The 25,586-nt window shown below is 37.3% G+C and overlaps 1 protein-coding gene across 1 annotated transcript in view; it reads left to right on the top strand.

Annotated features, from left to right (window-relative positions):
• Nucleotides 1-18,165, top strand: part of LOC106884515 (integrator complex subunit 7) — a 46,422-nt gene extending 28,257 nt beyond the window's left edge. The window contains exons 13-20 of the mRNA XM_014935939.3: nucleotides 217-420; nucleotides 2,548-2,742; nucleotides 3,985-4,088; nucleotides 5,185-5,247; nucleotides 8,429-8,585; nucleotides 10,901-10,999; nucleotides 13,894-14,103; nucleotides 15,503-18,165. Coding sequence (XP_014791425.1) covers nucleotides 217-420; nucleotides 2,548-2,742; nucleotides 3,985-4,088; nucleotides 5,185-5,247; nucleotides 8,429-8,585; nucleotides 10,901-10,999; nucleotides 13,894-14,103; nucleotides 15,503-15,748 — 1,278 coding nt within the window. The 3' untranslated portion in view covers nucleotides 15,749-18,165. The remainder of the gene's footprint in view (nucleotides 1-216; nucleotides 421-2,547; nucleotides 2,743-3,984; nucleotides 4,089-5,184; nucleotides 5,248-8,428; nucleotides 8,586-10,900; nucleotides 11,000-13,893; nucleotides 14,104-15,502) is intronic.
• The last annotated feature ends 7,421 nt before the right edge of the window (nucleotides 18,166-25,586 follow it).

Genomic DNA, 25,586 nt, shown 5'->3' with positions numbered 1-25,586 from the left:
TTAGATGGTTTGACATGGAGCTGGCTAGTAGGTTACTGTTCTGGCTCCAGCTGTCTGTTGAGGCATGGTTTCTATGGCTGGATGCCCTTCCTAATGCCAAACCATTTAGCAGAGTGTGCTGGGTGCTTTTTACATGCCATGTTTTACTTTCATTGTGTGTTTCATTTGTGTTTGTTTTCTTTTTAAATCTGACTAGATATTTTTCTCAATTTCCAGGTGGCTTCTGAGCATTTTTACTTTTGGCTGTCAGGGCTCCATGATCTATGTCTTGGTGACAGCCTGCTGACTGGGGCTCTCAACAAGCCACACCAATGTGACACTGGAACCACAAGCATCAGCTCTGAATCAACAAAGAACAATCTGTCTTCAATGATTGGTGAGGCTTTAACTCATTATCAGCGAGGCATTTCCCAACTTCAGGTAAACTCTTGAGCTGCTATTTCTAACATCGGTAGCACCATCATCATCCCTACCATTATCATTATAATTATCATCATTGTCCACTGTCGCTACTTTTCACTATCTTACAGTCTTAGTGATGTGAACAATCGCAGCATCGCCTTACTGGCACGGGAAAAAACATTCTAGCGACGTCATTGCCAGTGCCGCTGGACTGGCTCCATTTTGAGCGTGGCTGTTGCCAGTACTGCCTGACTGGCTCTCATGCCGGTGGCACGTAAAAGCACCCACTACACTCTCAGAGTGGTTGGCGTTAGAAAGGACATCTAGCTGTAGAAACTCTGCCTGGTGCAGCCATCTGGTTTGCCAATCCTCAGTCAAATCGTCCAACCCATGCTAGCATGGAAAGCGGACGTCAAACGATGATGATGATGATGATGATATTGTATGTTTGTATGTATGTGTGGGTGTATGTATATATGTATGTATACATGTGTGTGTACATGTGAATGTATGTATGCATGGATGGATTGATAGATATAAAGCAAATGGAGATAGCTCCAATAGTTTAAATGTAAAATGCAGTTAGGAGTGAGTCCAATCTTTAGCAGATAGGTGACAACTTCACACATGTTTCAGTCTTATTAGGCCTCATCAGTGAAATATAGTCTATCGTCAACTTCAGTGATGATGATGGTTGGTAAATAATTAAAGGTTTAAAAATTTTAAAGATTTTTATCATTGTTGTTACTGCCACTTTTACCATCATTGTCATCATCATCATCATTTTTGTCTTTTATTGAATAGGTCTGAAAGTTCATTGCATTTGCTTCAGATATTTTAGTATTTACCTTGTTTTACCTATGGATTACTGGCAAGTGTATAGCCACTGATCCTGATGTGTTGGTGTTCATTTCTTTATTGCCAACTCCTGGAGGTATGAATTATGTCTTGCTCCTAGAAGCTTATTAGCAATAATATTATTATGCCAATTTGTGTTTGCCAAAACTGAAACATACATGTAAAATGTTGTCCTCCATCCTATTTAGGAGAGCAGTAATTCTGAATAACAGCTAACTTGGACCATAACAACCCTTGAAATCCTTGCCAACATAAAATAATGATTATCATTTATTGTTAACATAATGAAATGTGAATGAAACTGTGGTGTCCACATATCTGCAGTGCAGGTCAAACAGAGATCTATCTAGTAAACTTGATGGAAATCATGTTTGTATTGTTTTTAGTTGTTAATGTACATGTTTCAACTTTGCTTTGTATCACTTTGGTGTGGTCTTGAATATTCTGCTTCTCAGAATTCTGTGAATGTGCTAAAGCTCATGTGCCAGCTGGATCTTCTAGCTGAATTAAAGGAAGGTCTAAGTTCTGGCATTCATCTACTTCACATAGTTCAGGTTTTTATTTCAACCTTGGAACAATGCAAGTAGCATGCTATATGAGTTGCAGGCAGATCATATTTGCCAGTAAAGATTCTACTTTATTATTAATGTAGTAGATTTCAACCATATCTATTACATATCTCATCTATCTGGATGCATAGGAAGCATATTTTTTCAACCACTTTTCACTGGACATGGTTGCCAGTGTGACTTATTCTAATTCTACTGATCAGGATATATAGTTATTTATTCATTTATTTACATTTTACTGTTTTAGGAGTGGTTGCTGCTCAGTTTAACACCACCTAATCCTTAAGTGCTTTCAGTTGGATTAATTTTATTTCAAGCATCTAGACAAAAACTCCTCCCGCCTCTCCTCCCATATTTTCCCTGGAGTTATCCATGCTTGGCATTAACTACTTCAATCTCACCTGTCTGGGAGAGTCTCCAAATGTTTTAAACACAACCATTCTTTTCAGAACACTTTTAATCTTCTGTTTATGCGTTCTTGCATGTATTCATTTTGAAGTAATTGTTTTCATAACCAGATGCCCTTACTCAACAATGTAGTTGGGGTAGAATCTGTTGCTTATTTGTAAGGTAAACTCAAAAAAGCATAGAGAAGTCCCTTGCTTAAGAAAACACTAGAGATTTGAACTCCCTTCTATATAATCAGTATTCCAATACTTTGACCTTTCGACCATTCTGTTATTGTCATTCCGATCATTTCCTTTATTTTATACTGCAGGCTGCCACAACACAAAATTTCCGTCTTCAGTTCCAGAGTGAATACTGCACCTTGCGCTGTGAGCTTGTACAGTTACACCAGCACCTGTGTCAGACTTGTTCCACTTTCCAGACATGTCCTCCTCCTGCAATAGCCTCTGCCATGGCTGTCACTAATGCTCGTGACATCAGTCGATGTGGTCCTGTAATCTCTCAGGTAAATTGTCTCATTATAGCAATGTGTGCGTATGTGTTTTATAAAGAAGAAAGAAATTTAAGAACATTCTGATCCAGTGTTAAGAACTGCTCAAGAATATGTCTAAGCTCACTAGATCTAATGTAATGTGATGTGACAGTAAGTTATTAACTTGGTATGCATTATTTTACTCTATCAGCAAGGGTTGAATGTTATTAGAAACCTTGACATATACATGTATTTTTGCAATTGGTTACTCTTTATATTGCTAACCAATTATGTGTCAATTAAGATATGATCTGAAACATTATATGTAAATGAGGTTTATTACATCAATTAAAACTTTGTTAAAACTGAACTGTAAAATTTATGTTATCTTTTCTGATGCTAACTACATCACCAACTATCAAATGAGACATTTAGCAGTTTTGTATGTTCTCTTTTTCTACACAAAATAGTATGTCTGGTGATTAGCATCAGAAAAGATATCCAGTTACAAAACCTATAGTCTGAAAGGGAGTTGAGATTTTAAGCAGTGGTTCTCAACCTTTCGTAGGTCAGTGGCCCCCTTCATGGAATACCATTTTACTAATGCACTGTCCTCATGTTTTACAATAAAGAATGAAAAAAAAACCCAACAGATCTAGCACAAGCTAATTTTGTCATGTTTTAATATCTGCATGTTCTAATATTATCCCACCCAACATGTGCCCCTTTTGAGATATTTGCATGGACTGGCATCCCTTTTCATGGAAATTACTAACAAAAGTGAAGTCTCATATAATGAAATTATATGGAACCTTGGCGTGTCATTGGTCATGTTTTTGTTTACTGATAATGCAATGTCCTATTCATATTTTAATTCTAACAAAGATTTTTTTTTTTTCAAAAATATGTTTAAAATATAAGTATTGTACTTAGTTTTTATTTCTGAGAAGAATCAAGCCCCAGTCTCTCTAAATACTCAGAACCTGCCACACTGCCATCTTGACATTTAGCACCACTCTGTAAGCTCACAATGCACCCCCATGCCATCACAAAAGGATACTATCACTTAGGTTGAGAACCACTGTTCCTGGCACAGCTTTCCAGTGTGCCAGCCCAGTCAACCCATGCCAGCATGGACAACAGACGTTAAATGATGACAATGATGATATCTTGATATTGTTCAAATTTTGCATCTAATAATACATCTGTTTTATAATTTTATTCCAATAACTGTTCCTCTGTACTTTTAATATTTTCTTGTGTTCAATATTTCAGTTATTAAAATGCCAAAACAGCTACAGTAATTTAAGTCAGAAATTTTTGGATCTCTATCAGTCTTCATTTGATGCAGACCCTGCTTCCTTAGCTAATATGCAACTGTATCCTTTAAAAATTGTGTGTATGTGGTATTTGTGTATAAAATACCTCTTGTTTTTATCCCAACAAAATAGTAACTGTGGAGAGTCTTTGCTGCTGGGTTAAGTAAAATCAACAAGAAAACACCTACATAGATGCTTGATCCGCTGGGAAAGTAACTGAATTACTGCGAAATACACTATACAGTCTAGGGTACAAAGTACTAATATAGATTTAATCAAAAGATTAAATGTGGTACTTAAATGTTTGAGGCACCAGAATCTGGTAGGGTAAAAACCAAAAACAAAATCAAGAGATTTGGTGAATAAAATTTGAAGAAAGCAACAAAAATTCAATAGGTTATAGCAGTACGTACGTTTCGTACAAACTTCATTTATTCATGTAGTGAGGACACCACATAAGATGTGCAATGAAAATGTACTCTTCAGCTGCATAATGGAAGTTCATTTTAGAAAGTCATTTTGTAGATGTGTGCAAAAACAAGAGTAGGAGAAGAAAATACCATCTTGACTGGGCTGTTAATCAACAGTCTAGGTAGAATTACCATAGATCGGCTCAATTAGGGCTAATCCAGTATTAAACAACAACACACAGCTTAGCATCTTTAGAGCAGAGAAAATAGCATATTACAATGCCATGCTCATACAAAAGGTTAAGAGTTATGCGCTAAATTTTAGCATAAATGTAAGGATTGACTCTCTCATTGTAGCATGGATACTGCAGCAGAATTTTTTGAAGGTATTTTTAAAGTACATCTTCCCCTTCCGCAATATTACTATTATTTATCAATGTTTTAACATACATTGTTGTTGTTGTTGAGTCCCAGTTCAACCCTGATTAAACAGACCTATGGTCAGAAGAGTCCAGCCATAATTATATTAGTCAGTCAGTGTACACCTCTCTCTATTTTTCTTTTTGAGCACAGCAAGGTGTAATTTGAGGAAGATTTGGCAGCTATTTCAACTTGGCTCAATGATGATACAGAAGGTCCTCTGAGATATATTTTCTGGCTGGTTTGCATAGAAAAAGTGTTCGATGTAAATAGTTAAGTGATTGATGTGGTTGTTGATGTGAATTCCTTAACAGGTCTCTCTATAGATTATACACAAGCAGTGAATTAATGAAGGCAGTTATTAACACCATCCTCACAGGGCAAACAAGGTAGGTAACCTTTATTGCAAAAAAAAAAAAAGAAAAAGAACTTTTTATCTCTTCAAAAATTATGTCATCAGTGATACAGACATTAGACCTTATTAAGAAGTTAATGTGCAAAGTCTTTAGATCCAATGCTTAATGAGAGTTCTTCTGATTTCTGCACTCAAATCTTGCTAAAGTTAACTTTGCCTTTCATCGTTTTGAGTGTAATAAAAACATACGAAATGAGAATTGTTAGGGTGTCAGTCCAGATATTTTGGGGATTTTAACTTAGATTGTAAAGACATTTTGAGTTCAAATCCCACCATAACCAGTTTAACACAGTCACTTGACTTCTTGAGTGCTTTTAGTGGAGTGTCCTCTGTTGCAAGTAGTCAAGCCAGGTCTCTGATTTGAGGACACCTTCCTTTCTTGTCACCACCAGTCTTGGAGGCCCTATAAAGGTTTATGGGAACTGCCTTCTCTTTTGACTAAAATATTGCAAAAAAAGGAGCAACAGACGCAGTGACTGAGCTCAAATTGTGTATTTATTGTTTAACATCCTGTATTCTCTGTCATCATCATCATCATCATCATCATCATCATCATCATCATCATTTAATGTGTTTTCCATGCTGGCATGTGTTGGATGGTTTGATAGGAGTTGGCCAGTTGAAGAGCTACCTGGGCTCCATGTCTGTTGTGGCAAGGTTTCTATGGCTGGATGCCCTTTCTAATGCCAACCACTTTACAAAGTGTACTGGGTGCTTTTACTTGGAACCAGCACCCACAAGCCTGCAAGATTAGGATTACTTAGCTGAAGAGGAATGTAGAGGACATGCCTGTATGCAAGAACAGCCTCAATTTTACTTAGATTGATGATTATAATATCTAACAGTATTTACATTAAAATCTTGCTACTTAAGAGACTGTTGTAGTTCCGTATTGAAACAAATATCAAATGTCCTTTTTTTTTATATATATTTAATTGTAGCCAGAAGGGGATGCACACATTATCTTAGACCATGAAGAGGTGAAGTAGTTACCTTGGGTACAGGCATGAAGTGATGTAAAAATGTCCCCTGACCTAAATTGCCTATTAATAAATAATTGTACCCGTCTCTAGGATGCTGCACAGTTGCTTTATATTAAGTAAACATGAAACTGTGTTTTGTGATTTGTGGATAACTCCAGTTATCATCATCATCATCATCATCGTCATCATCATCGTTTAACGTCCGCTTTCCATGCTAGCATGGGTTGGACGATCCGACCGAGGACTGGTGCAACCGGATGGCTACACCAGGCTCCAATCTAATTTGGCAGAGTTTCTACAGCTGGATGCCCTTCCTAACGCCAACCACTCAGAGAGTGTAGTGGGTGCTTTTACATGTCACCCGCACGAAAACGGCCACGCTCGAAATGGTGTCTTTTATGTGCCACCCGCACAAGAGCCAGTCCAGGGGCACTGGCAACGATCTTGCTCGAAAACCCTACAAGGCCAGTCAGGCGGTACTGGCAACGGTCACGCTCAGGATGGTACATCTTATGTGCCACCCGCCCAAGAGCCAGTCCAGGGGCACTGGCAACGATCTCACTTGGCTTGCCAGGTCTTCTCACGCACAGCACATTTCCAAAGGTCTCGGTCAGTAGTCATCGCCTCGGTGGGGCCCAATGTTCGAAGGTCTTGCCTCACCACCTCAGCCCAGGTCTTCCTGGGCCTACCTCGTGGCTGAATAATACTGGATGACATAAATATCTAAGTGATTTTCATTTCATGTAATTAAACCAAGTTGGCTGTAATTTGTTAGTTCCTGGTTTTCAGTTGTAACTTTATTTTAGGTTTAGTGCATGACAAATTATTATTATTTTTTTTTTTTGTTATTGTCATTAAATGGGCAGTAATGAGTCATAAAATAAATAATTAAAACATTTCAGAGATGAGATCACCAAAAGTATCCCCCTCCTCACCTTGCAGTCATTGGATCTGTGGTATCGTTTGATAAAGAAAGGTGTCAAGGTCATAGCTAGAATATCTTTGGTGAAGGAAATCTGACCTGTAGCTAAACAGTAACAACAACAATATGAACTGGGGGTTGGACAGTATTTAGTGTGGCTGTTGGAAGTGGTGGGAGGTATATTGTAGTGATGACAAGGGCTGGCCTAAGGTAGAAATAGTTTGCAGCTTAATGGAGAAGTTAGACCATATAATCTCAAATTCAGATCTTTCAGGAACTATTGTGTTTTGTGGCCCCTAAACAATTCTGCTTTCTCTTGTTTATCTGACCTGAAAACCAGGTTCTACTTCTACTTCATTGAAAAACAGATGTAAAAAGTGGGCAAGGGTGAGTAAAGATATACACATAGGCACAGGAGTGGCTGTGTGGTAAGTAGCTTGCTTACGAACCTCATGGTTCCGAGTCCAGTCCCACTGCATGGCACCTTGGGCAAGTGTCTTCTACTATAGCCTCGCGCCGACCAAAGCCCTGTGAGTGGATTTGGTAGACGGAAACTGAAAGAAGCCCGTCGTATATATATATATATATATATATATATATATTTGTGTGTCTGTGTTTGTCCCCCCAACATTGCTTGACAACCGATGGTGGTGTGTTTACGTCCCCGTAACTTAGCAGTTCGGCAAAAAGAGACCGATAGAATAAGTACTAGGCTTACAAAGAATAAGCCCTGGGGTCGATTTGCTTGACTAAAGGCGGTGCTCCAGCATGGCCGCAGTCAAATGACTGAAACAAGTAAAAGAGAGTAAAAGACATAGGCATGGGCTCCTTTGGAGTACTAAATCAGTCTGTTGAACCCAGTTGTTCTCAACCAGGGTCCATATGGCCCTTGGGGGTTCATATAAGATTTTGTTGTTAAAATTTACCTGTAATACATTGGTTATACTTTTACAATGCACAAAATATTTTAACAATATTTTTATACAATTCCTAATAATATTTAATTATAAAAATGTAATTGGATTTCTGTTAAACATCGAATGGCTAGGAGCGTCCATCTGAGTAAAATAGGAATTAAAGGGGTCCATTGGTATAAAATGGTCGATAAATGCTGGTCTGGTCTAACTCTCATCAACTATATAATAGTTTAGGAACTGAAACTTCGTCATACTCAAGGATTAACAAGAGTTTACTTTTACTTTGCAGTACTTCTAATGACCATTTCTAATACTATAAAAATTCTTCTTCAGGGAAACTTTATCACTAGACAAGGCCAGCAGCTTCTATGTGAAATCACCTCATTTGTGTCCAGTGAGTCGTTGCTTTGCTAAAGTACTTAAGACGATTGCCCAAAACTTAAACCAGATGGTTAGCAGTAACAACAACAACAACAAATTGACACACCAGGTAAGTGATGTTTGTAATTGGGTAGGAAGAAGGATTTAAGTTCATCAAACTAGAGTGTGTTGTTCTATGGTGTCCGTTTGGTTGCTGTGTGGCAAATTTCATATCTGAGTAATTCTAGCTGGAAGGCATTACATTATTCAGATTCTACATGAATTCTTATTAGAGTTGGGTTGGGGATATGAGTTTTGAAGACAATCTCTACCTGCAAGCATACATGCTTTGGGATAGTGTGATCCATGGTAACACTTCTTGGGATTCATGGCAACAGCACTTTGGGTTAGTACTGTTTGAAGAAATTCTTGAATATCAATACAGATGTGTCTTGGATTTTAAAGAATCTGGAAACTTACTATAAGATCCTGCTAGATACAGAAGTCAGCTCCAATAGTAGCCATTGGATTTTAAATGAGCAATTTGAATGGTTATAATGCCGAACTTCACTTGACTCTAATAATGGTGCCAGTGCTGTGATGAGGATGCATTGGAGGGAGTATATTCATCAGAAATAATCAAGCTGCACATACCATATGGAGTAACTTTTAGGCCAATGACTGCTTAACCTCAACTATCTGGCTCCAAAAATACTGAACCTAAAGGAATTATTTAATATCTAGTCTTCACATATATGTTGTCCATTGTTTGAATTGTAACTATTTGATGATTTCTACATCAGACGGCTGTGATCTTGAAGCATAGTTGACTTCTGTTGGTGATGCTGTGGATTTACTATTTGGATTTAGTCCAATCTGTACTTGGTGAATTAGCACAGTAAGATGTTACATTAGTATGTTTGTTGCTGATTTGAGTAAGCCGTTAATGTATCTGTTTCAATTGTTGGAACGGTGATGTTTCTGTTGTGTTGTGTTGTGTTAGTGTACTACTTGTCACTGCTACTTTGTTGTTACATCCTTTTGGTTGCTCTCACTGTGAATGTGCTAATTGCCCCATTCAAAATAACCAGTTAAGCCAGCCATTCTGTGGTACATCAAAGTAATAGAAGCAAAAGCTTGTCAATCTAATATAAAGTGGACATATGAATATTAAACTCAAGCTAATCTTCATTACTTATTCAACTTACTTCCAACATTTATAAAAATGTTAACCCTCTGTATAAGGTGGCAGATTCCTAGAGCCATTTGTGTGTCAGACAAAAGGCCTTACAGTTTTTGTTCCTGCTGTGCTCTGAGTTCAAATCCTGCTGAGGTCAAGTTTGCTTTTTTTATGTTTCGAGGCTTAATAAATTAAGTACAAGTCTAGGATGATTGATTGGCTGAATCATTAATGTTTTAGACAGGATGTCTTGCAGTAATTTTGTTCTGGCTTTTTGTTTTTTAAGTTCAAATCCTTCCATGAGACCATGACCTGATCCATTGCCAGGTTTAATACAGCCAACTTGTGCTTGAGTGCCTCTAACAGTCTGCTCAGTTGCAAACATTTGGGTCAGGTCTCCAGTTAGGGGATATTGTCTTCTCTCCTTTCCTCCACTACCAGTATCAGAGGCCCTAAAAAAAGGTTAATGGCACTGCTCTTTCTTTAGACTAAGTGGTAAAAAATAAGTTTTTAACCTACCATGACTATTCTGCTAGTCCATCTGATGTCTAACTTCACCAATATACCACTCTGTCCAAAACCCACATTCACCACATACTTCTCTGTTCAAAGCCTACTTTGAGTAATATACTATTCTGTCCAAGAACTAACTCCACCAATATACCTCTCTCCTTAAACCCTAACTCCATCAGTATACCACTCTACTCTAAGCATATTTCCATTATTATACCACTTGGTCCAAAGCATATGTGTGTTGGCACTCCATCGCTTACGACGTCGAGGGTTCCAGTTGATCCGATCAACGGAACAGCCTGCTCGTGAAATTAACGTGCAAGTGGCTGAGCACTCCACAGACACGTGTACCCTTAACGTAGTTCTCGAGGGTATTCAGCGTGACACAGTGTGTGACAAGGCTGACCCTTTGAATTACAGGTACAAGAGAAACAGAAAGTAAGAGTGAGAGAAAGTTGTGGTGGAAGATTACAGCAGGATTCGCCACCATCCCCTGCCGGAGCCTCGTGGAGCTTTTAGGTGCTTTCGCTCGATAAACACTCACAACGCCCGGTCTGGGAATTGAAACCGCGATCCTATGACCATAAGTCCGCTGCCCTAACCACTGGGCCATTGCGCCTCCACCCAAAGCATAACTCTACTAATATATCACACTGCCAAACTCCACCTCTCTATTAACCTACCTACTTGATCATGTCAGCTTGACAAAAGTATGTTGACCTATCTTTTTGTTTTTCTCTCTCTCTCTTCAGCACATATCATTCCTGTATAATTCCATCAAGCAGCTAATCCAGACCTCCATTGGTTACCCCAGATATTTCTTCCAGACATTACAAACAACACAAGTTAAGGTAAGCATTCTTTCTTTCTTCTTTTCCATCCAACCCAAGTATGTCTATTTATTCTCCTCTCTATCTGTCACTCTGTTTTTTCTCTCTCTAACTTGCTTCATTTTCACTTTTATTTACATAAAATGAAAGCTAACAAATAAACTGAACACTTTTCTTTTGTTTTTTGTATGATGTTTTACCATTATTTTCCTCCATTTTTTTTTTTACATTCTCTATATCTATTTTTATTTCTTTATTCAAAAAAGTCCTTGAGGCCTTGTACCCAATCATCATCATCATCGTTTAACATCCACTTTCTACGCTAGCATGGGTTGGACGATTTGACTGAGGACTGGTGAACCAGGTGGCTGCACCAGGCTCCAATCTGATTTGGCAGAGTTTCTACAGCTGGATGCTCTTCCTAACGCCAACCACTCAGAGAGTGTAGTGGGTGCTTTTACGTGTCACCGGCACGAAGGCCAGTCACACGGTACTGGCAATGGCCACATTGTTTGATATTTATTGTTCTTATAGAAAAGTGTAAAAGTGTTTTCATCCTTTTTCTTTTCAACATTAATATTTTCCACCCCTTTTTTCTTACTTACTTGTATGGGTTTGGTACATTGTCTGAAGCACATTGTTTCATCACTTTAATATCCCCTTCATGACATTCAGCCTCTTGATATCAGCTATTAACCACATCTGCCCATTTCTTACTTAGTCTTTCTCTTCCACAGGTTCTTCCCACTTGACTCTCTTTACCCTTCTCTACCCAGTTGTCACCATTCATATGGATTACATGTCCATACCAGCACAGTCTCCTCTCTTACACATCTCAGTACAGTTAATTCTTCTTATACTCAGTTTTTCTTGCAGCTCATTTGTACTCCTTTATTCTCTCACATTTAAGTCACACATTTGGTGGAGCATGCACATTTCATTTCTTTCTGATCCTCCTGTATCCTCAGCATTCAATGTCCACTGTTACACTACTGATTTGTGTGTTCCTCAAATCATTGAAGTTAAGCTTGTGCCTCACTGAGTTAATCTTTAGATAGTGATATAGCAGGACAGTAGTGTTAAAAAGACTTCCACTGTTAATATTGTCATTGTTTCTCTGCTGCATACAAACATGAACCAGAGCTTTCAAGACAACAACACTGTTGTGTCTCTATGCTGTCATTTGACTTGTTAGAAACAATAGCTAGATCAATCTTAAAATATATCCTCCCTGTCATGGCTCAGTGGTTAGAGCTTCGGGCTCAGTCATGAGGTAGTGAGTTCAATTTCTAGACTGGGTTGTGTGTTGTGCTCTTGAGCAAGATACTTCATTTCACGTTGCTCCAGTTAACTCAGCTTTAGAAATGAGTTGCAATGTCTCTGGTGCCAAGCTGCATCGGCCTTTGCCTTTCCCTTGGATAACATCGATGGCATGGAGAGGGGAGGCTGGTATGCATGAGCAACTGCTTGTCTTCTACAGACAGCCTTGCCTGGAATTGTCCCTTGGAAGGGAACTTTCTAGATGCAATCCCTTGGTCATTCATGACCAAAGTGGGGTCTTTACCTTTTACCTTTATCATCTTAAAAAACAGAAAACTATACTGAATAATGTAATCTGAGATATATTATTTTACAAAAACAAAAAAAAAGGACAGGATGGCTGTTGCTCAGAGTTATCTGCTCAAGCAAGGCTGACTGTAGCTAGACAACAAGTACTAAAGAACCTATCTGCAGTTGCTTGCCCTGCTAAAAACAGCAGCCAAATTGTCCCCAAACCAATATGTGACCCCCATCCCGCCAAAAAGAAAAACTAAAAAGCAAGGAATAATGCAATCCTAGAAACATTATGTCTCAATTAAAGATGGTTGCATGCTTTTACTCAGAGGTTCAGCAGACCAGCTGAAGTTTGGACAGCTCCTTGTTAGCCAGCTCCATGACAAACTGTCCAACCCATACCAGCATGGCAAGCAGACGTTAAATGATGATGAGGATGTTCAATTAGGACTGGCCTTGTTTTAAGCAACATTAGCAACCATGCATTTGTATTTCATTTTTTTTTGTTTTGTTTTTACCCTCAAAGGAAGGATAGTGTCACTATTTCTGGTAGAATTCAACGTTGAACACGAGGAGAAGGTGGATCCAAATCGTCCACACTACTGTCACTGCCAGAATCCCTAGTATCTATTATTGAATCATAAGGTTGCATGATGATAGACACTTTGTGTGTGTGTGCATGTGTGAGAGAGAGAGATACTGGCTAGCATGAGTAGTCCCTGGTGGAAGGCAGTGATGGTGGTGTAGGTGATGCTGGAAGAGGGTTGTATTGGTAGTGGAATTGGTGCTGCTTGTAGTGGTTATGTTTGGTGGTGCCAGCAGTTGTGGTATTAGTAGTAATATGTCCGTATAGATATTTGTAGTGCTGATGATATTAGTAGGACTAACAATATAGGTGGTGCTGGTGCTCCAGGTTGTAGTCATCATCATCATCATCATCGTTTAACGTCTGCTTTCCATGCTAGCATGGGTTGGACGATTTGACTGAGGACTGGTGAAACCAGATGGCTACACCAGGCTCCAATCTGATTTGGCAGAGTTTCTACAGCTGGATGCCCTTCCTAATGCCAACCACTCTGAGAGTGTAGTGGGTGCTTTTACGTGCCATCGGCACGTAGGCCAGTCGGGCGGTACTGGCAACGGCCACGCTCGAAATAGTGTATTTTACGTGCCACTTGCACAGGAGCCAGTCCAGTGGTACTGGCAACGATCTCGTTCGAACATCTTTTCATGTGCCACCGGCACAAATGTCAGGAAGGCGACGTTGGTGTTGATGATATTGGTAGTCTAGTGGTAGAGGTTTGATGGGAACCCCTATAATGCTCAGTGTAATTTTTATTTCTTTCTTTCATCTTCTTCAGCTGGCTATCTCTCCTCAGCCACACAACTCAACTGACCCAGTGTTGCTACAGCAAGACACACAACTCACACTGAAAGTCGAAGGTGTTGTCCAGCATGGTAATCAACCAGACTTCTATAGGCAAGTGCATGCTGTCATGGTCAACGTTACATCTGTTTTACGCAGTCACAGCCATGGGTCTGCTGCCACACTTGCTGCTAGTGGAAAGAAGGTACTGTTTCTTTGGTTGCTTGTTGATGATATTTCTGTTTTTCCATTTATTTTCCCTTTATTTGGAGTGGAGGAAGGAGAAGAGGTTGAAGTGTTGGACTATGTGTAAAAGATCCAGGACTGCTTTATTTGAGGTGTTTTTTTTTTTTAAGATGGTGTATACCTTTAAGACAACATAATCCACCTTATGTTTCATGTCTCCTGTTGCATGACTTGCATATCAAGTTCCATTCAGTATATTTCACAAATAAGTAGAAAGCCATCAATCAAAAGGGCATTACACTAGGCTATAAAAGCAATTGTTTCAATAAAAAATAAAAACTATTCTACTCTTGCTTCCATTAAAATAAAATTACATATAAAACTGCAAATATTAATCGGCTTATCAATCAGAAATTAAACTAACTTATGTGGAATTGTTCTTCTCCTTCACCAGGATAACTTGCTATAATCTTAACAACATCCCTATGAACAGTGTGTCAGATGAATAGTTTTTCTTCTTTTCTGTCATGATGCCAAAAGTTTTTAACAGAAAGAAAATGGAAACTGTGGCATTCATTCCTTTTATATCCTTGTATTGGATATTTAATATAATGAATCAGTGGGAAGAAAGTATATACACGATGTACTATTATTACTATTACACGAAACTCAACGCTTTATATCAAAGGCTCACAGTGAACTGCTACCAACATGAACTGGCAATCGCTCACAGTCCTTTACTTTATGACAATGTCACTTAGTCACTTGTGGGGTGGTCGGAATCCTTCCACAACAATTCCCTTCTAAAACATAAGTTATGCAATTGAAGTGACTACAACTAACAATCAAAACCTGGCTAAAGGCTCTTGTCAGAAATCCACCGCTATTCTGATCCCTTATTAATCATGTCAGGTTCTTTTCAGTGACCCATTTAGAGGGTTTGACCTCAGTACTACAAACTAACAAAGTAATCATTAGTTATACTGTATTCACACATGTCTACAACACTGACCTTACTGTTACTTGGCATCTATTTACTGCCAAGTAGACTTGTTCATTGAATACCTTTTATCATCTTAATATAAGAACCCATTGGATAATGTCCAGGCTACAAAGCCTGAAAAAATATCTGATGGTCATATCAAGGCTGATTTGGGGCTAAACATCTATCACAAACTTCAGTTTTACTCACACTTTCAGTTACTTCAACCCTTGTTATAACCACATTAACCTTTCCTAGTCTCCTTAGCTCTTGACTTAATCAATTGGTAATCCATGTGTAAGTTTTACTTAATCTTCATCACATAGTCACCCCAGTCCTTGACTTAATGCCATGGTAAATAAATACCAAGGACATTGAATTAATATTTGTAGCTTTGCTTTATATCTTACTTTATCAGATTCTTCTGTTATTTCAGATTCAAGATGTACCACCTGTGAAACTGAGTAAAACCTTGGAACCCCAGAACGACTATTTCAGCTCTAGTTTCCTTATTGCTCTGCCACTGCCAGGATTCTACAACCTTACAATCAAAGCTCTGCTTATTGACACCGATGGACTTATTTGGAAGACAGGTCCTCGTATCACCATGTCAGTGAAGTGCTTTGATGACATTATGCAACGGCAGCAGGTGATGAGGAGCATGTCATGGACAACTAGTTAGTGTTAGACTGTCCTCTCCAAAAGCGGCTACTATAGCAAGGGAGATAACTGGGTAATATTTATAAGGGGATACACTTAAAATACTCCAGATCAGTGATTGTGAACGTATGATGTATGTGTCAGTAGTGGCACACAAGAAACTTTGGAAAATAATCTCCTTGCAATTTGCTATCATGTTATAAAAAGCTTACTTGTAAGCATTTACATAAAACCAAGATACATGTATATGTATAAGTGACATTCCAATAACAGGATTATTAAAGGAATTTTAATTTCTTTAAAATTTCAACATGCTTGGCTAAAAAAAAATGGTTTGCTGTCACTATTCTTGATCAAGTTTTGAAATGAAACGTGGTTCTGATCCTGTATGGACAGAAAGAATTGTTTGCTGGCCAACAACTAATGTATGGTTCTAATATGGACTTTGTGATGGACATATGTTGCTTTAAGGTACTGTGTTCTGATCAATCTCACTAACAATACTGCACTAAGTATTTTCATAGTTATCTTATATTGCTACTACACTTTGTTATAGTAGATTGAAGTTATTATACGTGTTGCTCAAACTGACTGATGGTACAATATGTTTATTGTGCAATAGTAGTTGGTACTACAAATTTTAATTTGTTGATGGTGATATTACCTAGTTTTTCTTAATACCTGAATGGTGGCACCACAGTATTATAGCACTATAATGTTGAAAGGTAATGTTATTGTAGTAAAGTAAATGTTATCACATGTTACCTTAACATAGATATTTTATAAACTTTAACCAACATTGGATAGTTGCCACATGACCTTCCTATTAACTGTGGATTTCATTTGGAATTAATACTGTCCATTGTATCAAAGTTATCTAAAAACAGCAAATGTCATTCAAGCTGCCTGCAAACAGGCTATTTAAAAATTTCCCGCAATACTTGGACAGTGTGCTACCCACCATGAACATGTGGTATTGAAATTGTTTGGCAACACTACATGTCACTAGTGTTAACCAAGTATGCTACATAATATTAAAACTGACCAATAACTTGTCATTAAAGTTAACCATCAATATTACATGCCGTTTAAGCTGATCAAAAGCACAACATGACAATAGAGCTGTTAAGTAACATCACAGCATGTTTGAGTGCTCAAGTTGAATCAAAAAGTAACTGTGGTTTTACTGCTGAAATAACTTATTCAGCAGAGAAATCAAACAATTGAAACTATAGCTATTTCCCTAAACTTTCAGTTGTCCTGTTTATCATCACTATCACTATCAACATCTACCATCATCATCATCATCATTGTGGTCATCCTTATCACTATGATTACTATAACTTTCTTCAAATGTTTGTAAATTGTTGTTTTCATGGTACACAAATTATATGAGCTAATTGAACAAGGTTGACATGGATGTTCATTGTAGCATGTTCAGTTTTAGTGTCTCACAGTCCTGCATTAGGAATTTAATTCCTCTAGGGTTGTTGACATAAATACCAGTAATATATTAGAATTTCAATTGTCAGTACTTTTCCCTTACAAAATATTGGTCTTGTATTCAGTTGAAACAAATCTTTAATTAGACATACAACATTAAAGGAATAACAGAACACGGATTAAAGCCACATGGGTTGACTATTTTTTGTATTCCTCTGGGCTGAAGTTGTGAGATAAATACCAGTCACATATTGTGGTCACTTCTTTTGACTATACTTGACTGTTCTTCTTTAGATATTTGTCTAACCATATACCAATGTAAGAAATCGTTATACATAGACATACCAAGCAGTGAAGATACAGAATGGAAGCTTTAACACAAGCATTTACAGTGTTCATATCTGGCTCAAATATCCCACTTGTTTTATGTTTAAACCAGCCAGATATGGCCCCTCACACCTACCTACAGTGTCATTCTAGAAGTAAACAATCATACCATTGAAATCTTGAAGCTATGAGATAATCCATGATTAATTCAAGCCAGTTCAATAAATAAGGATTACTTTTGATACATGAACCTGAATGCTAAAGAGTTAAACATATTGAGTTCAGTTTTTAACTATAAGCTTTCCTCCGAGAAAAATGAAAAATAAAGGTTTATCTTATATGTAGTTAACAGAAACTATTATTCAGATGCACATCTTTACTACATCATCATATTTATCCAGCTGCCCATTGAAAGTAAAACAAGGATTCTATTTTATAAGTTTAGCTAAATTTACTCTGTATTAAATATTAAAGCTGACAGTGGCAGAAAGTAAACAAAACAAAAATTAATCTATGTATGTTATTTTCTGTATTATCTCTCTACATACACTATATATATATATATATATATATATATATAAATGTGTATGTGTATATGTATGTATTTATAAAACATTAATTTCATGATTGCATTTAACATGTTGAATAAAAGTTATGTTTAATTACTGATATCTGGAGTTTTTTTTAATAACCTATATAAAGATGACATTATTAATTCCAATTTTGGTGCAAGGTCAGTAATTTTGAGGAGGGTGGACTCAATTACATTGATTCCAGTACTTGACTGGCACTTCATTTTATGGACCCTGAAAGACAAAATTGAACTCAAAATACAAAGACCTTGAAGAAACATCTCTAGGCATTTTGCCTGATGTGCTAATGCTTCTGCCAGTTTGCTGTCTAAATGAAAATAATTAGGAGTTTACTGTCCACAGTGCTCAGGTATACTATAACTCATTCAAAAAGGTACAAGAGGGAACAGAAAGCAGCAGTTTGTCAGCTAAATAAAGACAGCAATAATAGCTGAAAGTCCACATACACTGTGCTTAGAATAAACACAAAATGATTGAAAAATAAACAGTAAAAGAGCCACGAAGTGGATAGGCACATCAACTGTTGTGTTGGTGGATTTCAGGAGGCATGGGACTTTTGAAGGGTGCAGTGTCAAATGGTAGGTACAGATAAGGTGGCGAGTTGGCAGAAACGTTAGCACACCAGACGAAATGCTTAGCAGTATTTCGTCTGTCTTTGTTCTGAGTTCAAATTCTGCTGAAGTCTACTTTCTCTTTCATCCTTTCAGAGTCTATAAATTAAGTACCAGTTGCTTACTGAGGTTAATCTAATCAACTGGCCCTCTCCCGAAAAAATTTTGGGTCTTGTGCCTAGAGTAGAAAAGAAATGATAGGTACAGATGGTTTATTCCAAATTTTGACAATTTTGATTGTGAAAAATGTCTCTTAGACCATGGTTGCTGCACTGATTTTTGATATATGTATGTCTGCAAGTAGCAGGGATATCATATTCAAAATAATGGCCTTCATTCATTATTTCTTGTTATTTAATTCTTGTAGCGTAATTAATTTCTATTCTCTCATTACTCTCATTAGATATGCATTTACATTTTGATATTTATATAATTATGTCTCCAATTTAACACATTGTACTCAATAGAGCTGTAATAATTAAAAACAACAATCAAAATAATTAAAGGTGGCAGATCATTAGTGTTGGACAGAGTGACATATGGTATTTAGTTATGGGCTTTTATTCTCTGAGTTCAAATCCTACCAAGGTCAACTTTGCATTTCATCCCTCCAGAGTTGGTGAAGAATTTGGGTTGATTTAAATCAACTATAATCTCTTCCTTCAAATTTGAGTCCTTGTGTCTAATAAATTAATTTATTCTTTCTTTGTGTTCAGCATTTTGTTAACGAAACTCAGCCAAACTTCCTCAAATGTACACTACCAACTTAAAGAAGAGTTATATTCTCGCTGTTTATCTCCAGGTAATCTTGATGGAGAAGACCTTTGATGAAAGACAGTCCAGCCATGATCATACTATCAATTTGCTTTGTCAGGTGCCCTGGACAACATTAGTCAATGTGTCCATTTTTAAAGATGGCTGGATGTGGTTTGAGAGAGATTTTGCTGCTACTTCTAGACGGTTGGGCAGCCACATATAAGCAAACGCACTTATTTGGTTGTGTTTTGAGAAAAACCATCTATGTTGGTAATGAAACATACACTATCAGGTTTCTACAAGCTCACGATCAAACCTCTGCTTGTTGACATGCGTACATACACTTAGAAAACCAAAATAACATGCGTACATAAACTTAGAAACCCAAAATAACGAGAGAATCTGATCAAGATCTAAACATATCATTATCATCATCATTTAACGTCCACTTTCCATGAGGACTGGCAAGCCAGGAGGCTGCACCAGACTCCAGTCTGATATGGCAAGGTTTCTACAGTTGGATGCCCTTCCTAATGCCAACCACTCTGAGAGTGTAGTGGGTGCATTTTACGTGCATCCACGTAATGACACTTCTACAAATATCATTCTCCAAATGACACTTCTACAATCTTACAAAACATGATCACATTGGTTAATCATGACTGAAATGTCTTTGATTATAAGCCTACTTAGCCAAGGGTAACCTGGGGTTAAACAACAACAACTACTTAAGAGATAATTAAGATCATGAAGATGTAGTTTTTGATCACATACTCTCATTAACCTGGGTTATTACAAGTCAACAAAGGGACCTCCATGCTAGAAATATCAACCAAATCCCCTAAAATACAACCATTTTAAAAGAAAAAAAACGGTAGATTAGATTTAGTAACCCTCGATCAACAAAAAGCAGTGGTGGTTACGGTGGGGCCCATTTTTGTTAGTGGGTCTACTCATGTGAGGCTGGTCAGCATCTGCTTGACAACCGGTGTTGGTTTGTTTGTGTCTCCGTAATTCAGTGGTTCAGCCAGAAAGATCGGTAGAATAAGCACTAGGTTTTAAAAAAAGAAAAAAGGCATGCCTTCGGTATTGGTCTGGGAAGTGTCAGTTTGAGGAGACGACGTCATACACTCTCTTTTTCAGCCTAGCCTCTTTATCTGTCTTGAGGGAAGTTGCGTGGGTGAATGACATCGTCTACTTATATTCGAAAGATTGCTTCCCCGCCAATAAATAATAAATAAATAAAGTGTAGTGGGGTCGACTTGCTCGACTAAAACCTTCTGGGCATTGCACCAGCATGACCAGTCCAATGACTGAAACGAGTTAAAGATAGAAAGTAAAAGTTAGAAATAAATTATGGAGTGGCGAGAAGACAAAGGGACATTCATACAGGCCAGTCGATATATGTGTTAGCATCTAAATAATTTACCTCTGCATATTGAGTAAATTATATATTTAGATCTATGTTAAATTCTGACGTCTATCTATCAATTGAATATGATCTCAGCGTGCCAGTCATTTCCTGTTGTTGCTAAGGTGACATAGGGAAGTTTACCTTAGCCATCTGATTCACACGGCACACTTGTACCCTCCCTTAACACTGGAACTTCTTACGTGTTCCTGTGTTTCTATTAACTACCAACTTGCTTTTGTGCTCGTGTTATATATATATATATATATATATATATGTGTGTGTGTGTGTGTGTGTGTGTGTGTGTGTGTGTGTGGTGAATCAAACAGGAAAAATAGAAGTCAAAATATAAGTATATGTATATTTTTATTGATATTTAACGGAAGCAACAAAGTGACTCAAGGTTTGAGAGTTTCGAGTATGAGTGCCAACGCACGAAACTCTTGGACCTTGAGTCACACAGTTGCTTCCGCTCAATGTGTGTGTGTATGTGTGCACGTGCGTATGAACATTTATTTCTGGTTGTTTGTCTTAGAGGAAGGCGCACATACTTAAAGTGAATTCCGATTGCTCATCATATATTGGCGGTATTTTTTTAAAGATGAATGATAAGTTGTGATGTTCATTATTTTCTCAAAAACCATTAGTAATGTTCATAAAGCGAAACATTCTTGATCGAATGTTGAACATGAGCTATAATCTTATCTTTTATTTCTGCTATTCTCCAGCCTCTAAGTTTGTAGCATTTTTCTAAGGAACCTCATGATGACCCCGTCTCCTTGCTAGAAATAGCATCTAAATCACTAAAAAAATCACATTACCATCTTTGAAAAGGACATGCTATAAATTATATCTGATATTCAGACGGAATGGTCACGGCTTCAATACTTTTGATCATAATCCATCTCGATCACGGTTGACCTTGGGCTAAAAAGACCGACCCCTAACCACACTTATTTATCTGGTTATTTCGCTCCTGATCTTGTAAGATAATCATGGTTATCGCCCTTCTCTCTTTAGATCCCATTAAATGCCACACAATTACACACACACACCACACCAAACCACACCACACCACACAGACACGCACGCACGCACACATCGTATTTGGAGATATACTTGGTCAGAGTTCGTAGATTTTTGATCAGTTGCTAGAAACTTTATATAACTTAGTAATAATTAATTAATTTATCTCTTCACCCATTCATTTATGTTTTATAAATTAAATCTTAAGTTTCTGTTTCTTATAAAACTTCATCTCGGCCCATCCAGCGGTGCTCATTTAAAGAGTGCTTCAGTCACTTCAGAACTTAACTATATACCTTGTTTTGTTTACTTGTGAACACTTGAACACCTACCCAAGAAAGAAAGAAAGAAAGAAAGACAGAGAGTAAGATAGATTATTAAACTCATTTGAAAACAATTACCCTAAACAACTGCAACCGGAAGATGGAACGGAAAGGAAAGAAGAAAAAAAATGACATGTCTGGACAGCCCACTGTATCCGTCAGTCATTATGGGAATAAGAAAGAAGTGAATAGGTTGTGTTTTGGGAAGAGATTAGGGAAAGAATAGCAAAGCAAGACTTGAAATGGAAACCAGCTGGAAAAAAAAAAAAAAAAAAAAAAAAAATCTTGAATAAAGTGCCCCTACATTTTTCTTAGAAAAAAAGCAAAAATAAAATAAAACAAATTATGATGGAAAAGAATGAAAGTTAGTGTAGGTTATATGTTGTTTCATAGCCTCAGGTTAGCCCAAATTCTACATAACTGGATCCAGCCGTGACAAACTCGTCTTTTTGTTATATCTTGAACTATATTGGCCAATGTGTACTTTTATTTATTTACTTTTAATAAAAAGAAAAAAAAAATAATAAGCAGTATCGTTAAAGGGATACTTGACTTCTGTTTCTTTCAGATCAAGTAATTTGTTAATCAAGCAATTGCAACTTTTTCTGTTTCTTTTTTTTTTTTTTGCGAGAAACGGGCTGCATGAAACATGGCTCATCAAGTGGGTAACACTATTGAGAAAAAAAAAAAAATTCAAGGTAATTTCTCGTTAGGTATGCCATGCAGAAAGTCCAACTTACTTCAGTAAGTTGTATGTATGAGACAGCGGCACCGGCCAAGTTGAAGACACGCGAATATAGTGAATATATAGCGGAGTAGTATGTTAAGTTTCTTCTTTAGTGGTAAAAAAAAAAAAAAAAAAAAAAAAAAAAAAAAACTAGAGAGAGAAAAAGAGAGAGAGAGAGAGAGAGAGAGAGAGAGAGAGAGCAGGTCTTCAGGGAAGAACCTTCGGGTAAATATTTCGGTCCTTAACTTCTTACAATCTAAAGGTTGCAGTCTAGGTCATGACTCCCGGGTGCCCTTCTGCTGTCATTTTTTTTAGCCACTTGGATATCGGAAACTTGTGCATTTAAATGGCTTGGAGATGGTAACTATGACGTTTGTAGATCAACCTAGGCCGGTAATATTAGTTTCAATTTTTGGCACAAGGCCAGCAAGTTCGGGGGAGTGGATAAATCGATTATCTCAACCCCAGTGTTCATCTGGTACTTTTTTTTATTGAGCCCTGAAAGGATGAAAGACAAAGTCGACTTCAACGGAATTTTGAGCTCAGAACGTAAAGTCGGACGAAATGCCGCTAAGCATTTTACCCGGCATGATAACGGTTCTGCCAGCTCGCAGCCTACTTAGGCTGGTATTATAAATGCAGTTCATTTTGAGTTAAAATATGTTTAAGTCGATGTCGGCAGAGAAAAATGATAACTGTGTGTGTGCGTGTGATTCTGGGGGACGACAGTTTGAGAGACGAAAGACTGGAGTTAGATGTTAAGTGCGTGATGCGGGAAGTGAGATACAATATGAATGATATTGAGAAAAAAGATGAGTATGAAATTAACTAATTCAGATGAAGTGTAACAATTGTAGTCGCTGTAGATCAATGATTCTCAACTATTATTTTACCGACGGATCCTTTCGACTTCTATCTTAATCTGGTGGACCCCATAACTATTCGATGTTTAAAAACTAGTTTTATAGATACTTTTTTCAACATTCTGATTTTGTTTTTCACTCATTCATTTGTGTAAATTTGCGATAATTACTCTCTGAGAGAACATGCTTCAGTCGCCGAAAATATGTTGAACTGCACGAGACATTAAAGAAAAATACTTCGTTGTTTCTTGCAATAAAAACAACCAAAACAATTTTTTTTTTCGTGGACCTTTAAAATACTGCTGTAGGTACCCAATTTACTATTTTGCCCGCGTGGATCCCTCCCCGCAAATCTTATATTGACACTCAGGAGGGGGTCACAAATGGTTGAGAACCACCGCCGTAGAAGGAGCAGCTAGTATATTCATTTTAGCCTTCTGAGTTCAAATTCTGTTGAGGTCAGCTCTACCTTTTATCCTTTTAGTGTCCACAAAGAGAGCAGTCTAGTCCTGAGAGCTGAACTTCTGTACTTTCTCAAGATTATATCTGTGATTCAAAGGTCCAGTCTTGTCACATTATATTACGCTGACAGAGAATCCACCGTAGGTTGCTGGTAAGTGAATCAGCCTTCAAATAAAATGACCTTGCTATCAGATTTGACAATTTCCTTTCTGCCATCGGCTCTGTGTGACTCAGATACAAACCACAGAATAAACTAAATACTATGTACTACATGTTCACCACATAGTCCATATTTTGATATCTACGTTTCTTTCTTTCCTTTAATTAATTAATTAATTAATTCATTCATTCATTCTAGCCTATCTATCTATCTATCTATCTATCTATCTATCTATCTATCTATCTATCCTTCTTTCTTTCTCTTTTTCTTTCTTTTAGCTTGACATGTTGAGCTGATATCTTTCTGGTTCCGTAATTTACAATGGAGGAAGCTCAGGTTTTGTTGTTACAGTTGCTTGGCCCCAGGCCAGTCTTGATTGAGAGACGTACGGTCAAAAGTGTTCTAGCTGTGATCATACAGTCTTTTATTGAGTTACAGTGTATTTGAAGCTGTAAATGCAATATAAGGGTTTTCAGAGTGAGTACGCTGAAACTCCCTCATTGGTTAGTTTAATGAAGTTGAAATGTTCAATGCAGTTTCCACAACTGGCTTTTTGTCTATGTTAGAAACAATAATTATTGAATTAAAATTCAATTTAGGAAAGACATTAGGTGGGATGTTAGGATGTCAAACAGCGTATTAAATAAAAAATTAAAACTTAATCGCTTCTCAAACTTCCGTTGTCCATATTAGCTGATACCAAGCCTTTTCCGTTTTTTTTTGTAGCGTCAAGTACATCTTATTTTATATTTTATTATTCATTATTTTTTTCAGAGGAAGGGCAGTGCCGGGAAAGCTTTGCAGGATCTACATGACTGGCAGGAAGACCAGAGACCTGGTATAAATGCGCGGAGTAGCTGATTAATTTGTAGCCATGCAAAGACCAGATGTTAGTGTTAAATCGAGTGACATATTACATTTTTAGTGTAAAGCATTAATTGTCCTTAGTAGTTCATAATATTAGGCTGCGCATGAAGACAGGAATGACCACACTAATAGTTGAGTTTTTATACATTTTTATTAACTTGTATCATATTAACCTGTGTATAATTATTTGATTTATGGAACAACGTTCATGAGATAATAAATTTGGGATCTTCTGTAGTACAACATTCTAAATAATATTATCAAGGTAGTTTATAGTTATAGAAGACAGAT

The sequence above is a fragment of the Octopus bimaculoides genome, chromosome 4, assembly GCF_046866305.1.
Source record: "Octopus bimaculoides isolate indiv1 chromosome 4, ASM4686630v1, whole genome shotgun sequence".
Classification (NCBI taxonomy): domain Eukaryota; kingdom Metazoa; phylum Mollusca; class Cephalopoda; order Octopoda; family Octopodidae; genus Octopus; species Octopus bimaculoides.
This window is presented reverse-complemented; position numbering and strand designations above follow the sequence as displayed.